Raw genomic sequence first — 19,684 nt, 5'->3', positions numbered from 1 at the left:
CTTCTCTGTAATAACTTGTATATTTAGCCGTTTACTCTATAAAATCTTAATACTCCTCTCTCTCTGTCTCTCTATTCTAATCCTACCCAGACATCTCCATAATACTCAAATATCTCCTGCTCACGATCACTAAAATCAATAACTCTCCCAACACGTTTATTATTCTCTCCAGTCTTGGTTTGTCCACCAATTGAAGAATAAGCACACCACATATACCCGGAACAATATCGACTATCCATAAACCAACCACGACTAGGCTCATCTTCATTGTTTATGGCCCAGTTGTGTAAATCCATTGGTGGGATAATTGCCGATTGGATACGTAAGGGGCTTGTGTAAAATGCTTTAAACTCTTCCGCTGTATGTAGGTGTTTCAATCTATCTTTATGTTCTGCTTCCTTGGCAAAATCTAATCCTGGTGATTTGGAACAGTAAAGAAAACCCGAATTGATCCACACAAGAGCATTGTTTTCACTAGATACATGGCCCGGATGAGGTGAACATAATTCAACTGAGTCATGAGGCGTATGTCCATCAGCTTTAGGTCGATCTAAATCAGGTGTCTTGATTCCAATTGCCGCGGCGTAATTTTCATCAAATACATAATTCTCTTCACCAGCAATGGCCATTGCTAACCAAAACAATTCTTTGTCTCCATGGCTTCGCTTCGTCACTGGTTCATAGAAATTTAGTTGAAACATCATTAACAATGCATTGAAGTGGATTTTCCGATTAAGCATAACTAAACCCGATTCTTGATAATGGAATAAACCTTGGAAAAATTCAGTGTCAAGAGTATGTTTTGTCATTATTGGGATATCAAACATGACGGAATCAACAATTGATGGGCCAAGTTTCTTGAAAAATACCGCATCTGACAGGGGTCTAGTTTCAAATGTAGTTCTATCCTTGTAGAAATAAGTACCTGATTGCTTATATCCCAACAAGTTGAAGAAATATTCTGGTGTTTGCATCATTACTGTATCAGCATCAATCAACATAATCTCTTCAAATGAATTGAAAAAAGTGGCAAGAAACTTGTTGGCAAATTTCTTAAACTTATCCTTGTAATCACTATGAATGACATTGTAAGTGTTGACAAACCAGATTTCTTGTTCAGGTAAACCCTTTTCATTATTTAAATAATCTTCAGGGAAATATTTGGCAACTTTATCAAACGATTTAGGTAATGTGGCAATGACTTCACGTCCAGCTGTGACAATCTTCTTTTTGGTATCTTCCAGTATATCGTCATAATATACAATTTGTATAGGTAACTTATTATTCAATGCTCGAAGTAAATGAATTAATCGTACTGTATCATCAACATGACTATCTCCAATAGACAACACTATCCCCTTCCCATTACATTTGTTTTTAAATCTATTCAAAAAGAAATCCATTTGTTCGGAATCCTTGTATGATTTTGACGTCCTTTGTGATTCATCTTTGACAAATTTCGACATTTGTGGTGGTTTATAAAAAACTTCACCAGTAAAACGTTCATAAATGGGGTATTCAAATGATAACCAAGGATAAACACGATGTTCAAAAGCACTATGTTTAATTGATTTGAAGTTAATGAGATTTTCTTGCTTAGTGTAGGAGAATTGTGGAACTCCTTTACCACTTTTAGAAGCAGCATTAATACCATGAATTAATTTACGTTGTTTATTGACAAACTCTTGAGTACGTTTAATTTGAGTTGTGTTATCACTAGTAAGATAACATTTGTTAAAAACTCTCAATATCGATACATGATCAACAATTGTTTGTTCATAAGTCATGGTTCTATTCCAAAAATCTTCATACCCCTTTCTAATAAACGTTTCAAATTCAGGTGTTTTTTCAACTTCATCTTTATTCTTGTTGTGTTTTTCAGCAAAATTCTTCTTGTATTCTTCTAAATGGTTTTTCCTCCAATCATTAAATTTAAATTCATGTTTATTTTCCAATTCAATCTTTTCATTCACTTTAAAAATCCAATTCTTATCATCAATAAATAAATTTTGGAAAAATAAATCACATCGTTGTTGGAAATTTAAATTACCAAATATAGAATCAATTTCATGGTTGGCAAATATTTTATCATATATTTTAGCATGTGCATCAATTTTACGTATATCTTTTTCCTTCAGTTGTTGTTTTTGTAATAGTTTGATGGTGATATCATCTTTGAATGTCTTGGTATTAGTTTGTATTGCTGCTGGGTTATCTAGTAAATTTTGTGGTTGTTGTTGAATATTAGCTGGATCATATTGGTCGTAAATTGAAGATTTGGTCAAGTATCGCAGATCATTATTACGCGAGTGATATGTATAAAATAGCCACACGTTGATGACAAGTAGCCATATCGTTACTCCTGTGTATACGAATGTACGTTGACTAGACCTATTCTTGGTGAGCTTCTCGATCATTATTGCAAAATTCAGGAAAAAGGGGGGGCAATCAAATGGCGTTGGATTGCGATGGGTTCTGGATAGAAAAAAAATTAAATAAATAAAACTGAAAATTAAATGTGTAAGATGCAGTAGCGAACGTTGATTTAAGCGAAGGTGTGTGGGTATGCGTAGTGAGTGTTGAAGGTAAATGTGAATGAATCAAAAGAAGATGTTGTTGTTTGATGATCTTTTTTTGTTTTTTGCCTTTAGTTATATATATATCGTTGATGTTGTAGATTGTGCTGGTAAAAAACTTTTCTGTAACAAAAGGGCGGATTAAATTTTTAAAAAAAATAAAAATAAATAAAAATAAAATAATAAAATATAATATTGTTTTTGTATTCTTCTTCTTAGGCACGTGCTATTGTTTGTAGAAAGTATACAAGCTCTTATTAGAAGTAAATGGTGGGTAAAGCAGATAGTGTGTGATTGAAAGTGAAGTTGGAATGAATGCTATACTAATAACATAAACACGTTTTTTGGTTCTGGGTGTTGGGTGATATATAGTTATCTATATATACATATATATCTATATCTAGAGTAGAAAGTGTATTATTACATAATCATTAAGATTTCACAAAGTTAACCAATGATATTGCTCTATTGTGTTGTGTTTATAATATTATTGTTACTATTAATATAAACTCCGTATATGCAGTACTTACAAATATTTATATATATATCAGTGTTTACATTTTTTATATAAATACAAAGAAACGTATTACTACACCTTAAACCAAAAACAAATAACAAACAGCATACCCAATTTAACAAAATATGTCCAACATTCATAAACAACTTTCACTTTACCTTACTACATAGTCACTTAGGTTTAATTAGTAGTAACAAATTGTTGCTATTTTTAATCTGTACCGTACATTAATAAACGCTTCTGCAATAAGCAGCCACAGTCTTTTTTTTTTTTTGTACCCGTAACGAACAGATATGTTTGTGTGTGCGTGAAATGCGGCTTTTGCAAGATCTAAACAAAAACGAAAAGCAATGGGAAATGGCCTGAGTATATGCACCTCCTCCTGCATATCCACAAAACAGCTTGTAGATATTCAATCGCCACCTTAGAAGAAGAAAGTGCTCTCCTCATGAAATATATGAATCATCCTGCTTCTACTAAGTACCACCCACTCACTGCTGCTACCACTCACAGCACTAAATGTCTTGGCAGCAACATTGAACATCAAGGCTACATTGCAACCACCATCTCACCTTAGGGAAAAACATTAGCTGCCTTTTTGACGTCACCTTTTGTTCTCCTCAATCTCCCTCCCCTCTTCAGACAAACACACTTTTTACTCTAACGTTTGAAGAGAAATCAAAACTAAGTTTACGATATGAATCCTTATAATTGCTTTCAGAGATTGAGGATACAAAAAGAGGGAAGGACTAGTTTGAGATTAATCCGATACTTGCTCTCTTAATACTTTATAGCAATGATCGCGTCTGAGATTATATGGCTTCTTTTCAAAGCCACCTCTATCACAGAAGGCGTTAGAATTATTCTTAATATCTTGTGCTTTCTTCTTTCTAGTTCCCAATTGGTACACCTTTGCCCCCTTTTTGGATACCAGAAACTGTACTTTTGATTTTTTAAGCACCACAAAAGTTGAAAGAGTGAGACAAAAAAATAAAAAAAAAAAAAAAAAGAAATTAAAAAAATAGTTTTTTTTTTTTTGAATCTCATCAAAATGCCATTTTCACAGGAAAAAAAAAATATTTCAAAAACAATAGACAAAAATAATCTATTAATGTATTATATTTTAATTTTACTCTCTTTTGAACAATTCTACACGACACTACATCTTTTGCAATCACATTTAGTAGTAGTAGTACAGTCCATTCCCACTGTAAACCTTGGATGTACCTATCTTAACTACTCTTTTGTATAGACTATAGCTGTATTTTGGGAGTTAATTCCAACTTATTGTATTCGCAAGTGTAACCTCACTTTCGGATCAATTGATATACACAATAAACAATAAACAATAAAGACAAAAAAGTTTTTTTTTTATTTTATTTTGTACTCTTAACCAACCAGCAATTGAACAATCTAGTAGCAGCGTACACATACTTTGTTTTTATTATCTTTGTTTAACAGTTGGTTTAAGGTACGCGCACGCCCAGCTACTCGCTTGTTTGTCTAAATACAATAATTTATATTGTTACTCAGTATTAGTGCGTAATGTGTGTGTCTGATTTGAAACCGCACTCAATCAAACACGTGTACTACACTGAATATTTTAGGAGAATAAATAACCCTTCTGGTACCAACAGAAATCATACCCACTTTTACATAATTTAGTAAATTTCGTAAGTTTATGCCACACAATTCACCCAAAAGTTATCTATGGGGACAAAAAAAAAAAAGATCGACGGTTTTTTAAATTGCAATACGAATGAAACGACCACACGTATATCGTTTGAAATATTACAAAAACCAACTTTTATCTCTACAAATTCTTGGCAAAACTCACACCTTTATCAATAAAATTAGAGAGAGGGAGTCCAGACTCGCTTGAATTGATATAGTACAAACTGGGTATTCGACACTAAAACGCGAAATACAGAAAAAACCAGTGAAAGTTATAATTGTTTTTTTTCCGCCTGCCATGTTCTTTGTCGTAGCTTGAACGCGACACAACACAAATGGCCTATACTTAGATTCTTTTCTAATGAAGATACATTTACTGTAAAAAAAGCGATTCCCAAAAGTCTCTAAAAAGATATCAACCAAACGTGAATTGCGAGTGTGGAATAGCTAAACTATCCATAATGAGAAAACAATCCTGGCTTCCAACTGAGAAATTGCTCATTTGTTCATAGTACGCTGCAGAGATTGTGGATGTCGGTTGCGCTGTAAGCGGGGGTGAGGTGAACCAAATGGTTATGAATGTTTCCCTGATGAGGGTAGACGGATGTGAAGAGTGTTGTTTCATGGAAGTGTTCAAGTGGCTACGCTCATCAGTTTTACACATTTTCAAAGGATCAAATTTTAAAGTAAACACACATGAACAAACATGGTTTCTCCCCACACGGGAAATTTTACACATGCGTGAAAGTCCATCAACAACTTAGTTAGCTAGATATGAAGTGGTAAGGTGTGAGATATTTGTCATGTGTGAAGCTATTTGCCGTGTGGTATCTGGATACACGTGTCAACGCATGACCGACATACAAATTACTTTCGATTGTCGGTGGCAGATGAAGGAAAACTCGGGACTTGGCGGTGTGTGTCAATATATGTGTTCTTTGTCGGGGCCATTCACACATGCAAACGTTTCCGTGTGTGTTTATATTTCAAACCGCCGCTCAATCAATTACGGATCATAATGACCGATGTGGGAGATTTCCACTTGAGCTGAATAATGGCACCGCTGTGTATGATATGACCACCCGCTTTGATTTACCACATTTCAGAAACTATAAATACTCATCGATTGTCCCTCAATCAGTTCAGTTTTCATCTCATCAATCAATCACCCTCAATCATCAACTATGCAATACTCTGCTATCTTATCTGTTGCTTTTGCTTTAATTTCCACTTCTCAAGCTGGTTACGTCAAACCAAGACCAATCACTGAACCAGACTGTGAACCAACCACCACTCCATGTGCTCCACCAACTACTTCCACTCCATGTGCACCAACCACCACTTCTTGCTGTCAAGACAGTGACATCACTTTATTCAGTGGTGAGTTTGCTTTAGGTGTTAAGGAATTGTGTGATGAAGATGATGTTATTTATTTGGTGTTTGAGTTGCCTGATGGTCAATTGGAACATAATGGGGTGACCGTTGATTGTGGATGTCATCCAACTACTACACCATGTGCTGAACCTGAACCAATTACTGATTGTGATGACAAGGAGAAACGTTGGTACAAACCTAAACCAAAACCTACCCCTACTCCATCTCCATATGGATTATCCAACTTGTGTCATCCATACTGCTCAATTGCCGCTACTTCCGACTGCACTACCGATTTCTTCACCTTGTGTGATTCAATCTTGAAAGATGGTAAATATAGAACTGGAGAAATTGTCGCTAATCATCAATTCCAATTTGATTCACCAGTTCAACCCGATGCATTGTATAACAAAGGATGGTCAATTGAATACAAGGATGATTATTACTTGTTGGCATTGAATGAATGCACTACATTTTGGGAATGTCCAGTTGATGATTGTGGACTTTGGAAGTTGTATGATGCATCAATTGATTCCAAGTGTAAAGAGATTGAAATTGTCATCATTTTCAAAGACGAGGAATGTGATTAGAGTGAAGAGAGAGGAGAAGAGAAAAGAGAGGAGAGGAGTCTCATTTGGCTATAGTTAAGATGTGCAAGTTTCGTTTCATTTTCTGATTAGAGCAGGTTCTCTAGTCGGCTTTATACTTCAGGGTTTGGTTTCTTTTTTTTTATTTCATTTCGGTCATATTGGTGATCTAGAATCATCTTTCATTGGGTTTATACACATCTATAGTCAATTTGAATAAAGAAGTCACATCTTAAAATAAGATTCTGTAGAGTTTGAACACTTTTGAATCATCACCTGTGTCTAGCTCCGTGTTTTCCTCATCCACTCACTAATGATTGCAAATTCGTTGTTGTTCCTTTTGAACACAGTCACGCGCCTAACAAAAAGTTAAAAAATGAAAATTCTTTTTCCACCGTTTGCTTTACTCTCAACGCGTCTCTTTCCTTCTTAAAAAAAAAACCACATCAGAATACTCACAAAGAAGAAGCGAAAACTATCAACAATCCACTTGATCTTCTTTTACGAAAGCACACACACACACACACCCACACGTAGAACAACCTTGACTTCAAACAATGTCAATAGTATCACTAACAGGAATTGAAGTTCTCAATAATCCAGCCAAATTCACCGATCCTTATGAATTTCAAATCACATTTGAATGTCTTGAGCCATTAAAAGAAGATCTCGAATGGAAGTTGACCTACGTTGGCTCATCCGATTCGCTAGATCACGATCAAGAACTTGATTCCATCCTAGTTGGTCCAGTACCTGTTGGAGTCAATTCATTTTTGTTTACTGCTGATGCACCTAGTCCTGAATTGATTCCTGCTAGTGAGTTGGTTAGTGTGACGGTTATTATTCTTAGTTGTTCGTATAACGATCGAGAGTTTGTTCGAGTGGGGTATTATGTGAATAATGAGTATGATACTGAGGAATTGAGGGAGAATCCACCAGCTAAGGTTCAAGTTGATCATGTTGTGCGGAATATCTTGGCGGAAAAGCCAAGAGTAACGAGGTTTAATATTGTTTGGGATAATGAAGGTGCTGGTGATGAATATCCTCCTGAGCAACCAGAAGAAGAAGAAGAGGAAGAGGAAGAGGAGGAAGAAGAGGAGGAAGAAGAAGAAGAAGAGGAGGAGGAAGAAGAAGATGGAGATGAGGAAGAGGATTTAGAAGATGAGGAAGATGGCGATCGTGTAGTTGATTTGGATAAGGAAGATGTGGAAGAGGAAGTATCGACCTTGAATGATAAGGACCAGAATGCCACGCCACCCGCAAATGGAGCTGTAGAGATGGAAGTAGATACGCCGAAAGATAGTTAATAAAAACACTGTATCATTAAAAACCTATCATTAAAAATAGTCATTATTTTTACATTGCCACTGTACATAAAATGTTCTCTAAATATAACTGTCAATCAATTCGTTAATTGTTTGACTCAATCGGTCAATGACCGCTATAGTGACGTTGGTATCAGGATATTGCTTCAATTTACCAACCCATTTATCAGGATGCCATTTTATACGTTCTTGTCGCAAAAAGTCCAACATAGGACCTTCAACAATCAAATGATAAAATTGTTTCAACGAGTCTTGAGTTATAAGATTCATCATTTGGTCAGTTGAAAGATTGTCTTGATCAAAATGAGGCGGTAGTAAGGGGAGTTTAAAATTATCATGATACTCACGTCTCAACCTTTCACTTAATGATGCAGCTTCAGTATGTTGTGGAGTTAGGTAAGGATCGTTTATTCGTTTATCTCCCACATGTACGCCTTCTTCATCCATCATTCCCGCGGAAGTAACGGGCAATTCTCCAATAACACTATAGTTTTGCCTATTGTATGAGTTACGCATTTGAACGTATCTATTCCTGTTTATCGGGGTTTCATACTTAAATTGAGGCAAGTTCGGCTTGGGGTATACAAATTTGTATCCATTGACACTAGGACCATATTCTTGTGTATGGGAAGTAGAAGATGTTGGTGGCGGTGGCGGTGGCGGTGGAGGAGCAGGTAGTGGTGGAGTAGATGCTCTCAGTGATGTTGGTGTAGACTGTGATATAGGCGTAGATTCCATGTCATTGTGGTGCTCGAATGAGATTGAGTTACTATTGTCGTCCTTGTCATCATCATCATCATCATCATCATGGGTAATCGAGCTCAAGGGTCGTTGTGACCTCTGCGGTAGTTCATGCAACGAAGTCTTGCGTGCGTAGTTCAAATCAAGTATACTCGTTGTGGATGCATGTTTGAACTTGAGTTTCTTTCGTTTTGGTTGTGGTGGGCAAGGTGTAGAATCATTTGTTGAAAAACTCAACTTCAAGGTTGATGAATTGGCTGTATTGGTGGTAGTGTTGCATATGGACATGTGGGAGTCCTGCTGCATGTTAGGGGTTACTATTCTTGATCCAATAGCATCCAGATGCATTCTCTTCTTTCTATTGAGGAATTTAGGTGGCTCAATGGAGAAGTCATCATCAGATTCATCTGAATTATTAATCATTGTCTTGTTTCCCGCGGAGTTTTCATCATAAACATCGTCTTCGTCGTCTGCACATTCATTTATCGTGTCTACAATGTCGTTTGTTCTTTCGGCATATATCTCATCAGATGAGGTTTCCTCATCAAACACCTGTGATTTCAAATGCAAGTCATTTAGCATCCTCGTTGGAGATAGAAATGAAACTGTTGAGTCAGGGTTGATGGGAGTAGATACAAAATCAAGAAAGTTTTGGCCCTGGAGTTGGATAGTTTTCCTTGGAGATGGAGTCTTTTCAATGGAATCATTATCCCCACAAGATTCACCGTACTCTGTATCATCGGTGTCATCTATATCTGAAGACAAGATTTTTCTCTTGTACCATACTTTCTTCTTATCTGGTGTTGATTTATTATCTCTTCGATGTAGTATTTTCCTCTCATTAGCTGGTGAAGATGAAGATGCTTTGCGGTTACTATCTTGAGATTGGTGCGGTAAATTTGGAGTTGTGTGCGGTAGTAGTGACATCAGATTCAGTGTTATACAATCATATGGTGTGTGAATATGTAAAGTTTTGCTAGACAATGGGGAGTGGCGAGTGTGCGTGTTTAACAAGGTATGAAGCTTGATATGATTTGATTTGATTTGTTGTGGTTTTGTTATTGTGATTTGTTTATGTTTTCTCACGCTATTTTTTTTCAGGGGGGAGTTTAAGTCTAAACTTCTGCTTCTTCCCCTTTTAAATGTTCAGCTTTCAGTGGGGAGATTGTAGTTGATTCAATCAAAAGACTTGGAGGTGTATAGTATCCATTTACTGTGAAAGACGCAAGTATGAATGCATAGAAGTTGGAGAACATACCGGCCATCTCCTTTAGACCCAGTAATGTTGATTCAAATAGTTGGATGGGTGTGTTAGTCCAAATGCGAGAGTGGTAGAGCATCCTATATCCAAAAGAGCTCATTCATAGAACTGATTTCTATGATTTACCCACTTGTCACATTCGACCAAATGTTGGGAGTATTCAATGTCGCAAATTCCAGGGCTCCGTGTCGTAAACTATTGTGACATTTAAAAAATGGGCGATGCAACACAATGATGTGACCACAAGCGTAAAATGACACGTGCCCCTCCCAATTTCAAATTTAAGATTTAGTCTCGCGTGCTTCTTTTGTGAGCTGTATTATTATAAAAAAAGGGTAAAAATATTTGCTGATGCAATGCCATGCAACCTCAAATGTTAGACCCCGTGGTCAAAAGCAGGAATGAAGTGAGCTCTGGTTTATCGTATTTTCATGACCCAATTGCAACTACATTTTTTTTTTTAGTAGAGTGCATGTTCGGAGTATATGGGATGAAGGATGCATATCGCATGAGGTGTTGTAATATAGATAAGCAATTTTACGTTTTTCGTACCAGTTGCACGCTTTTCTTTTTGGTGGTTATGGAATTTCCGTTTCTTTTTTGAACCTCTCTCCTCCTTTTTGATTACGATGGCAAATGAAACAATCTCATCTTGTGTTGAAATTTGCTTCCCCTCTTTGAAAAAAAGTAGATATAGTTATTTCTACTTTACTTGCTCTTAGATGTTCTGCATATTTTCAATCTAAAAGACTAAAATTTATTCACGTCATTTAATATTTTTTTTTTGTTTGCATTGTGCCACACACTTGTAGAGATATATATAAGGCAAAAAAGTATTTCCATAACAAAAAATTTCATTTTTACACACACAACCATCACACTTTCCTTTTCAACTGTCTATTAGCATTCCCGAAGGAAGCTTTGAATATCCCAACTTTTATTGAAGAAAGATCTTTAATTATTACTTAGGAACTACAAAAACACACTTATACACCCTCATTTCCTATCTTACTTCCTGCAACTTTGATGAGTGATCAGCTAACCAATCCTGCTGCATCGCTTTCCTACCTTGATATCTCATATTTAACCTTTGAAGCTGTTTTAGAAGTTGTTATTGTTTGTTTTGCTGGGTTCTTAGCCGCCAAAACAGGTCTTTTGAATACCCAAGGGCAAAAAATACTAAGTTCATTGAATGTGGATTTATTTACACCATGTCTTATTTTCTCGAAATTGGCTAGCTCGCTAAGTCTATCGAAGCTTATTGACCTTGCTATAATACCTATTTTCTTTGCTGTGTCAACCCTTATTTCATATGGATGTTCGAGAGGTACATCATGGTTCTTGTCATTGAATGAACCAGAAACTGATTTCGTCACTGCTATGGCTGTGTTTGGTAATTCCAACTCGTTACCAGTCTCACTTACTTTGAGTTTAGCCTATACATTACCTGGATTACTTTGGGAAGATGTATCAGATGATAACAGCGACAAGGTTGCTGGTAGAGGTATCTTATATCTCTTGATTTTTCAACAGTTGGGGCAAATCTTGAGATGGTCATGGGGCTTCAACTTTTTGTTAAGAAAAAGATCCCATGTTGAGTTGAATACGTACTACAATAAGCATGGCGCTGTCATTGAATCAGAAACGACTAGACTTTTGTCAGCAGAGGATGCATTGTATATTGATGAAGAAGAGCAACGTACTTCCGAGGTTGATCCAAGCTCAGAAGAAAATAGTGATGAGTCACAACAATCATCTCATCACGAACAAGACGAAGCTGTCACTCAAGAGAAGCCCTCGTCTCTTTTTGCCAAACTTGCAGAGCTACCCGGTATCAAGCAATTTCTTTCATTTATGAATCCTCCTTTGTGGGCCATGTTGCTTAGTGTTATTGTTGCATCAACTCCTTTGCAAAAAGTATTTTTCCGATCCGGCGCTGAGAATGGCGACGGTTCATTCGTCCACAACACATTGACTGAAGCAATACTAGGTTTAGGTTCAGTTTCGATCCCATTGATATTGATTGTTTTAGGATCAAACTTGTATCCAGCAGCAGACATCCCACCAGCATCAAAGCACTGCACCCGTATATTATTTGGTTCATTAATGTCGAGAATGATTTTACCACCAATTATCTTGTTGCCAATAATAGCTGCATGTGTTAAATACATCAATATCTCCATTTTGGATGATCCGATTTTCCTTATTGTCGCATTCATATTGACTATCAGTCCACCAGCTATCCAGTTGAGTCAGATATCTCAATTGAATGGAATATATCAAAAGGAAATGTCGGGGGTATTGTTTTGGGGATACGTTGTTTTAACATTACCAACCACAATCTTTATTGTAGTTGCATCGTTGAAAGTTTTGGAATGGGCGCAATAAGAGTGTTTACAAAGTATATAGGTCCATATGTAGAGAAATCACAGATTGTCTCACAATTATTGTTCATTATGTCTTGTTGTATGTGAATACTGTGGAGTTGAGACTTGAGTCTAACGGTATCTCCTAACCATTCGTAACCACAAAACCGTGTCACAAAACTCTCGCCAAAAAAGTTTAACTTGAAGTTGTTCCGGAAGACCGCGTTACCTTTTCTCATTTATTTTTACAAACCGTTGATCATCGCATCTTGGCAACCGTGGAATAATATGTATTACATACTCCTCGGTACGCGCATTTCATCATGATCAAAGAAATTGCACTTCATTTTTTTCCGAGGAAAACCTTAAATTCGTGGTTTAGATTGTACAGCTTTCGATAAACACCAACGCTTACAAAGTTCTCTCTCAGCTTTTAGTTTACTAGGACTTATCCAGTAATGTAAGGTTTATCTTTCCTAAACTGTCCTTTGTTACGTTGGCGCATTATTACGGTCAATTTCCACATTAGGGTTTTTCTCGGATGCAAGAGAAAAACTATTCTACGTCAGAATGATGCATGGAAGTCTTTTGTCCACGTAGGTAAAAAAAAATTTCGAATAAGTTCTGCCACTCCTCTCACAACTAAGGGTTCTTCCTCGGATAAAACAGGCTGTATTGACTTTGTGTGTTACTATCATCTCTGAGTAAATACCTTTGTTTTCAAAAATGGGTCCTATGATTACACAAAATTCGTGTGTGTAAATCTTTGGTTAAAAAAAATGTACATAGAACAATAAAAAAACGGAAATGACTAAAATAACGAAGAGACAATATTCCCGTGTAGTTTAAAAAAAAAAGAAAAAAAAACAGACACAGACTTCCTAGATCTTTCTTTCCCTCATCTATAAAACCCTCATGGGTATTACTGTCAAGCAAACGATAACAAACCAAGCTGCTGCCTCAAGTTTCGCCAACTAGCGGAAACCAAAACAGAAGCTCAAAGCTAATCACGAAGTCAGTCATTTGCCCTAATCCAGAAAAAAGAAAAAAAAAGAAAAATTGGCATTCTTGCATCCTCATCCAGATTCTTTTTCCATGGCTGTTGAACCTAACTCAGTGGGAGATCGAGAAAACAAGACTGGTGTGAAGCATACTGCATTATTAGACCGAAATACTCCTCGAGATTTTGGTTCAGATTCAATCACCAAGTCAGGGAAAAATTCAAAATCCAAACCCAAGTTCAAATCGCCCATATCGAATGAGTCGCCGCAGTCACCAGCTTCCACTGCAGCTGCAGCTGCGGCAAAAGCCCAATTAGACAAACAAAAGAGGCGAAAACACAAGAACTCGAAATTAGGATGTCCCAATTGTAAACAACGACGCGTAAAGTGTTCAGAAGACCTACCTTCATGCTTGAATTGCATTAAACACAAAGTTGAATGTGGATACTTGAAGTATACTAAAGAGGAGCTTGAAGAGCTAAAACAAGCGAAACTAGATCGTTTACAACTGTTAAATTATTCGGATACAAAGTCGGAGTCGGAGGAGACAGAACAACGAATGGGACTTGGTTCGAGAAAGGGTTCCCCCTTGTCTGGCTCCAGTACTGATCCTGCAACCAACAAGAAGAAGAAATCATCGACACAGTCGAAGATTCAGAAGCCTGGCTCAAAACGCTCATCTGCGAAAACCTCCTCGAAACGAATATCTCAATTTCAAAATCAAAAATTTGACCACGTTTCAGCTACAACCACTGCAGCCAACACATCTCTGACAGATAATCAAGAAGAAGTTCGCGAAGCTTTTGGAAATAACACCCGTGGTAACGGACGCGTTGTAATTCAAAATTTTGATGATTTATTGGGTAATGATTCTGGATCTGGAAACTCAATAGTCTATCCTGTTTACCGCATGCACCAAAACGATCCCGAACCGCATCTCAATGATAATCAAAGCCAAGACTCTGGGAAATCTTCAGGCCAGCTTCTGCAGTTACCAACTACACCTTCATCGTTGTTACTGGCAAATGCTTTGCCTGGTGCAATTCTCAGACCCACTCTGTTTCTGGTCAGCCGCTTTTGGAAGCATGGCAATTATGCAAAAGAGTACGAGCAATTGATTACAAGATGAAACCTAAAAATTGTTCAAGGAGAGACAAAACTAGAGCAGATGAGACTTGTGTATTTGTCTTGGTTGAAGTCATTGGTTTATCTCGGTACTTTTCACCCTTTGAGATTTTACAGCTTGCTTAATATTTGTGCTAATTACCTAATCTCCAGCTGTTTTGAAGACTCATACAAATTTTTCAGTTGTGGCACAAGTTCACCTGCGGAACGAGGTAAGGAGTTGGCCTATATGCGTCAAACATGTCTTGCTAAAACGATTCAATACTATGATGAAGTAATAAAGCGATTAAGGACGATGTTGGCATCAAGTAACCCCGATCCTGATACTACCTGTTCTATTTCTTATTTTTTGGGTCTAACATCGATCTACGACCCTGAACGCTCCTCGTACTCGTCTAATTGCTACAGAGAGGGTTTACTTGGCATGTTGGAATATTTTAATAGCTTGAGTGCACCTCGAGATCCACCATTGGCTGTGAAAATAGAGTTGAAATTGGTGACGAACATCTTGATGGCCGGGAATTTACCAGCTTATGATCCAATACTTTTGACTGATGCTCGTGAGCTATTGAACGCGTATGGTGATATTTTGTTCCATGTCTGTGAGCGTGTTGCAAGCTCATTGCCTTCAGATGATAAGCGGGTTCAAACAAGCCAGTTTCTCCAATTAAAGTACCATCAACTTTTACAATTCTTGAATGAAGTTATTGATATCTATTTCCCACAAATTAATGCTAACATCACCAATGTGGAGGTGCAACAGGATCTTCTCTATCAGATGCTAACCAAATGGTTGATAATTTACCCCAGTCGTTTACTTTTTCCCACAGTTAGCCAGGGCCCATTTGAATTGCTCATGTATTTATTTTACAAATTTGTGAAAAAAGCACTATTTGCTATTTTCCCACATGTCAAGTTCTTTTTCCTACGCAATTTCGATGGTCCTGTATTATTGGATGTTTATGCTATTGACGATTACACCGTTTATGAGCAATTATCGCAACCTCAAATGTGGAGGGCTGACAAATCCAATTACGAACCTCATATGGATAAATTAAAGTACATTGCAGCATTTTTGATTCGTGGGTCAACGTATATGCGTAAACGGTTTGCCATATTGTACCCAATATTAATGAGGTTTGTTGCATTGCATGATTTCCAAGGCACTGATATAAACAAATGGCGCAAAACAGTTCAAAATTTTGCAACATTGAGGAAAGATTTTTGTGAAAAGATGCAGGTTTCCGAAGTGAATTTGAAGTCGCTTATCAACGGGTATATTAAGAGAAACAATTATCCAATTACTGGAAAAGTCTTGGAGGATCGCAGTCTTTCACATGTTCAAGCGGCTGACTTCACAACCTTGCTTCCTCTGGGACTATTAGCTGGTGATTACGATCCTGCGTTGGAGAATAATTTAGAGAGTGGTTTTTAGATTCGTTATTCTTGTAATTATACGTCGCAATTAGCGGCCACATATTAATGCTGTATATCCGTCAGCAATAAAGCAGATTCTTCTGTGTCTCTATATTCAATGTTGCAATCTACGCGACAATATCGTCTCCATAAAAAATATACACTGTCTGTCTGATTTTTCTCTCTTTTTTTTTCTCCTTTTGTCGTTTGTGTTGTTTCATCAAAATTTTTTTATTGTTCACCCATTTTAAAACGCCAACATTTTCATTTTCAACTGAGCGCAACTTGCTTGGAACTCATAGCCCACTTCTAATATCTTTTTCATCTCGGATACTAAGCCACATATACGCAATACACATCCCCCAACATGACGGAAAACACGGACGATTACTCTTACGACTACGAATACTTGTACAAAATAGTGCTCATTGGTGATTCAGGCGTTGGTAAATCAAATTTATTATCCAGATTTACACGAGATGAATTTAATTTAGAAAGTAGGTCAACCATTGGTGTTGAGTTTGCCACTAGAACTTTAGAAATTGATGGCAAAAGGGTCAAAGCACAAATCTGGGATACTGCTGGACAAGAAAGATATAGAGCAATCACATCAGCTTATTATCGTGGTGCAGTGGGTGCTTTAATTGTTTACGATATTGCCAAGACTGAGAGTTATGAAAGTGTTAGCCGTTGGTTAAAAGAGTTGAAAGAACACGCAGATGCCAATATTGTGATTGAATTGGTGGGTAATAAATCGGATTTGGACCATTTGCGAGCTGTTCCTACTGAAGAAGCAAGAAATTTCGCTTTGGAAAACAACTTGTTATTTACAGAAGCATCTGCATTGAGTTCTGATAATGTTGATTTGAGTTTCCATCAGTTATTGAAGAACATTTATGAAATGATATCGAAACATCAATTGGATACCAATGAACAAGGTGGTTTGAAAGCTGCAAATAACGGGCCAACGATAAGTTTGACACCAGCACCTAAAGAAAAGAAGAGTAGTAAGAATAATTCAAACTGTTGTTGAGTTAAGGACAGTGTTTGGAAGCTCACGCTGTATAAGAAAGCTCTGTGGGTATTTAATGCATATATATGTGTGTATATTATGTTTTCGAATCTATAATAACCTATATTTTCCTCAAGCAATCTTTTTTAACTTACTTACTGGTTGTTTCACTGGTCGGCTACTTGCTCCAGAAGTACCTGTTTTTATATCACTCGATGCACCACTTTCAATGGAGAAATTGACAATTTGTTCTCCTCTTAATACAATTAAACCAAGATGCCTTCTGGCTAAATCAGGTTGACTGCTTTTCGGAATTTCTGTGGGAAATAAAGAGTTGCCGGTGGAACTGATGGGTAATTTCTTATTTGCCTTCCTTTGACTCTGAATTCGTAAATCTGTCAAGCTTTTTTTCGTTATCCTTGCTTCTTCTGTATCTGCCAATACTAGATTGAGATGCTTGTCGAAAGAAAGTAGAGTTCCTGTGTATGTTCTATTATCAATCGTATGTATCTTTAATCGATTGTTTATCAAATCTGACATTTTTGTCTTTTTGGTGATAGGTAGCTTAGCTGACTAGAAAATGAAGTTAGTACTCTCATTTCAGATAAGTGATCGGAAAAGGTTTTGTACATACCATATTGAGACTCGCTGTGATTAGATATTTGGTAATTCCTGTGACTCGATGGATGATGCTCTGAAGTGAAGTTTTTCCAAAAAAAAAAAAGTGCATTTGTTCGTGTGTCTTGTGACACAATTTCACGACATTGCGTTGGAGCAAAGCAAATGGACATTCTTGGTTTCAATTTTCAACTTTACAGCACTTTCTACCAATCCATTACGAAAGAACTTGTGGAGCCACTTTGTATCACTGGAACTGATCAATTGATAACTTTGCAACTCAATTAACAATCTCAACTTGTATTCTGCCACAAGCCCACCCACATAACACGTCTGGATTTAGTAAGATGTCCGAACAAGAAGTTAAAGATTTGCCCACTGAAACAAAAGAAGAAGTTTCTGCTGAAACTAAAACTGAAGATACTGGAGTTGACTCAAAAGGTGTCGATGTAGTGGATGAGGCTACCGATGCAAATACTTCCACCGCTGAAAGCATTAAAAGAAAGGATTCAGGGGAAGCTGCTGGTGAACCAAAGAAGAAGAAAAAGAGAAGAACGTATGACGATGATGAGCCTGAAGTAAAGAAAGATGAAGGCAAATCTGAAGAAAACGTGGAAGAGGGAGATGAAGATGAAGACGCTGATGCTGAAGTGCAAGAGGAGGGCGAGGATGATGACGACGACGATGACGATGACGATGAGGAAGACTATGAAGGAGAGGACGATGGCGAAGATGAAGAAGAAGAAGAGGACGAACTCAATGAGATTGATACTACAAACATCATCACTAGTGGAAGGAGAACTAGAGGTAAGCAAATTGATTTCAAAGATGCTGCTGCCAAATTGGACGCAGACAAAGCCAAAAACTGAGACAGAGATCTAGTCGCCTCTCTACAAAAGTTTTATGTACAACCTCGACCCATTTAGAGATATCTTAGCTTGCTTATGAATGTATGTAATTCATGTACCATTACAGTATCTCCATTTGTGGATAGCAATCTCTCAACTGTTTTCTTCTAGCGACTATATATTGGTATTAACAGTTTAAACCACGAATAAATGAACTTAATAATTGTTTCCCACTAAATCTTCTATATCTCCAGCCTCATCAATATCTCCAATCTCGCCAATCTCTCCAGTTACGTCAGTTCCCCGTCCCTCGACAATCTCTCCTGTTACATCAGTTCCACCTCCTTCTCTAATCTCTTCTGTCACGCCAGTTCCTTCAACTTCACCATTTCTTGTCTCTTCTAACTCTGCTGCTGCTTCTTGTGCCGCTTGCTGAGCAGCTTGTAACTTTGCCTGCTTCTTCGTGAGCCTTGTTTCCCCTCTCTCCTGTTTGAGTACCTGTTGCTCTCTGTATTTGGCGAGATATATCTTCAATACTTCGGCATAATTTTCGAACCCCAAGTCGTACATCAGATATAATATATCTTCTCCATTGATTGTCTTTCTCTTTTCCCTTAGGCATTTGTCTGAGGCTTCGCTAGTGATGAATGATATGAATTCAGAGACGCACTCTTGCATGCATTCCTTGGCATCTTTGGAAACCTTAGCTGTAGGTGGTAGTGTGTTTTTCATAAGCCTGGCTACATTTGCAATAGGTAACCACCTATCCTGCTCTCGTAGTTCTAAATCTCTCGTACTTGGCTCCATTTTATAGCGTTGTTGTAAGTTTTGAATTATGTGTTCACCTCTTTACCTGCACTACGACCTGAAGTTGTACTGTGATTACCATTAACTTGGCTGTAAATGGCTAGATCTTTTGATGAAAAAAATTGGAGGAATTTGCGACACTTTTTATTATTTTCTTTTTCTTTTTCTTTTTCTTTTTTTTGGTTTCATTCATTCCGAATGGGAAAAGCACATCCCGAACTCTGGAGTATAAAATACACTAACTCTAACAAATATGTTTGAGCTTAGTTGTCCGTTGTTATACATACATAGAGAATAGTGTAGTAAGAGCTAACCCATTGAGATAATGTCGTGAATCTATTAATCCGTTTCAGCCATACGCGTCGCTTTTGTCGTGTCAAGACCCAAACTTTGCGAAAATTGCGAGCGAGGGAGCAATGAAAACAAAATCTTGCAT

General features: G+C 37.2%; 11 protein-coding genes across 11 annotated transcripts; 7 read left to right on the top strand and 4 right to left on the bottom strand. All coding sequences in view use genetic code 12, as the record gives it.

The window, feature by feature from the left end:
- Window positions 1-71: 71 nt before the first annotated feature.
- MNN12 (alpha-1,3-mannosyltransferase) lies at window positions 72-2,417 on the bottom strand (the record flags this gene model as incomplete). The annotated part of the gene is made up of 1 exon (XM_067691477.1): window positions 72-2,417. One exon carries the CDS (start codon window positions 2,415-2,417, stop codon window positions 72-74), a length of 2,346 nt encoding a protein of 781 aa, XP_067549838.1.
- A 3,534-nt stretch (window positions 2,418-5,951) lies between these two features.
- On the top strand, window positions 5,952-6,731 carry I9W82_002602 (uncharacterized protein; the record flags this gene model as incomplete). The annotated part of the gene is made up of 1 exon (XM_067691476.1): window positions 5,952-6,731. One exon carries the CDS (start codon window positions 5,952-5,954, stop codon window positions 6,729-6,731), a length of 780 nt encoding a protein of 259 aa, XP_067549837.1.
- Window positions 6,732-7,285: 554 nt separating this feature from the next.
- On the top strand, window positions 7,286-8,035 carry ASF1 (nucleosome assembly factor; the record flags this gene model as incomplete). Its single annotated transcript, XM_067691475.1, has 1 exon — window positions 7,286-8,035. One exon carries the CDS (start codon window positions 7,286-7,288, stop codon window positions 8,033-8,035), a length of 750 nt encoding a protein of 249 aa, XP_067549836.1.
- A 78-nt stretch (window positions 8,036-8,113) lies between these two features.
- I9W82_002600 (uncharacterized protein) lies at window positions 8,114-9,721 on the bottom strand (the record flags this gene model as incomplete). Its single annotated transcript, XM_067691474.1, has 1 exon — window positions 8,114-9,721. One exon carries the CDS (start codon window positions 9,719-9,721, stop codon window positions 8,114-8,116), a length of 1,608 nt encoding a protein of 535 aa, XP_067549835.1.
- A 1,360-nt stretch (window positions 9,722-11,081) lies between these two features.
- On the top strand, window positions 11,082-12,443 carry I9W82_002599 (uncharacterized protein; the record flags this gene model as incomplete). The annotated part of the gene is made up of 1 exon (XM_067691471.1): window positions 11,082-12,443. One exon carries the CDS (start codon window positions 11,082-11,084, stop codon window positions 12,441-12,443), a length of 1,362 nt encoding a protein of 453 aa, XP_067549834.1.
- A 1,073-nt stretch (window positions 12,444-13,516) lies between these two features.
- Window positions 13,517-14,551, top strand: I9W82_002598 (Zn(II)2Cys6 transcription factor domain-containing protein; the record flags this gene model as incomplete). The annotated part of the gene is made up of 1 exon (XM_067691470.1): window positions 13,517-14,551. One exon carries the CDS (start codon window positions 13,517-13,519, stop codon window positions 14,549-14,551), a length of 1,035 nt encoding a protein of 344 aa, XP_067549833.1.
- A 39-nt stretch (window positions 14,552-14,590) lies between these two features.
- On the top strand, window positions 14,591-15,982 carry ECM22 (Ecm22p; the record flags this gene model as incomplete). Its single annotated transcript, XM_067691469.1, has 1 exon — window positions 14,591-15,982. One exon carries the CDS (start codon window positions 14,591-14,593, stop codon window positions 15,980-15,982), a length of 1,392 nt encoding a protein of 463 aa, XP_067549832.1.
- Window positions 15,983-16,330: 348 nt separating this feature from the next.
- Window positions 16,331-16,996, top strand: YPT31 (Rab family GTPase; the record flags this gene model as incomplete). Its single annotated transcript, XM_067691468.1, has 1 exon — window positions 16,331-16,996. The coding sequence occupies one exon, from the start codon at window positions 16,331-16,333 to the stop codon at window positions 16,994-16,996; it is 666 nt and encodes a 221-aa protein (XP_067549831.1).
- A 111-nt stretch (window positions 16,997-17,107) lies between these two features.
- Window positions 17,108-17,612, bottom strand: I9W82_002595 (mRNA splicing protein; the record flags this gene model as incomplete). The annotated part of the gene is made up of 2 exons (XM_067691467.1): window positions 17,108-17,548; window positions 17,610-17,612. The coding sequence occupies 2 exons, from the start codon at window positions 17,610-17,612 to the stop codon at window positions 17,108-17,110; spliced, it is 444 nt and encodes a 147-aa protein (XP_067549830.1).
- A 328-nt stretch (window positions 17,613-17,940) lies between these two features.
- On the top strand, window positions 17,941-18,462 carry I9W82_002594 (histone H2A.Z-specific chaperone CHZ1; the record flags this gene model as incomplete). The annotated part of the gene is made up of 1 exon (XM_067691466.1): window positions 17,941-18,462. The coding sequence occupies one exon, from the start codon at window positions 17,941-17,943 to the stop codon at window positions 18,460-18,462; it is 522 nt and encodes a 173-aa protein (XP_067549829.1).
- Window positions 18,463-18,657: 195 nt separating this feature from the next.
- HAP31 (Hap31p) lies at window positions 18,658-19,248 on the bottom strand (the record flags this gene model as incomplete). Its single annotated transcript, XM_067691465.1, has 1 exon — window positions 18,658-19,248. One exon carries the CDS (start codon window positions 19,246-19,248, stop codon window positions 18,658-18,660), a length of 591 nt encoding a protein of 196 aa, XP_067549828.1.
- Between the last annotated feature and the right edge of the window lie 436 nt (window positions 19,249-19,684).

Source organism: Candida metapsilosis (assembly GCF_017655625.1).
Source record: "Candida metapsilosis strain BP57 chromosome Unknown scaffold2, whole genome shotgun sequence".
In the NCBI taxonomy this organism is placed as follows: Eukaryota; Fungi; Ascomycota; class Pichiomycetes; order Serinales; family Debaryomycetaceae; genus Lodderomyces; species Lodderomyces metapsilosis.
Note: the sequence above shows the minus strand (reverse complement) of the source record. Positions and strands in the feature narration are given on the sequence as shown.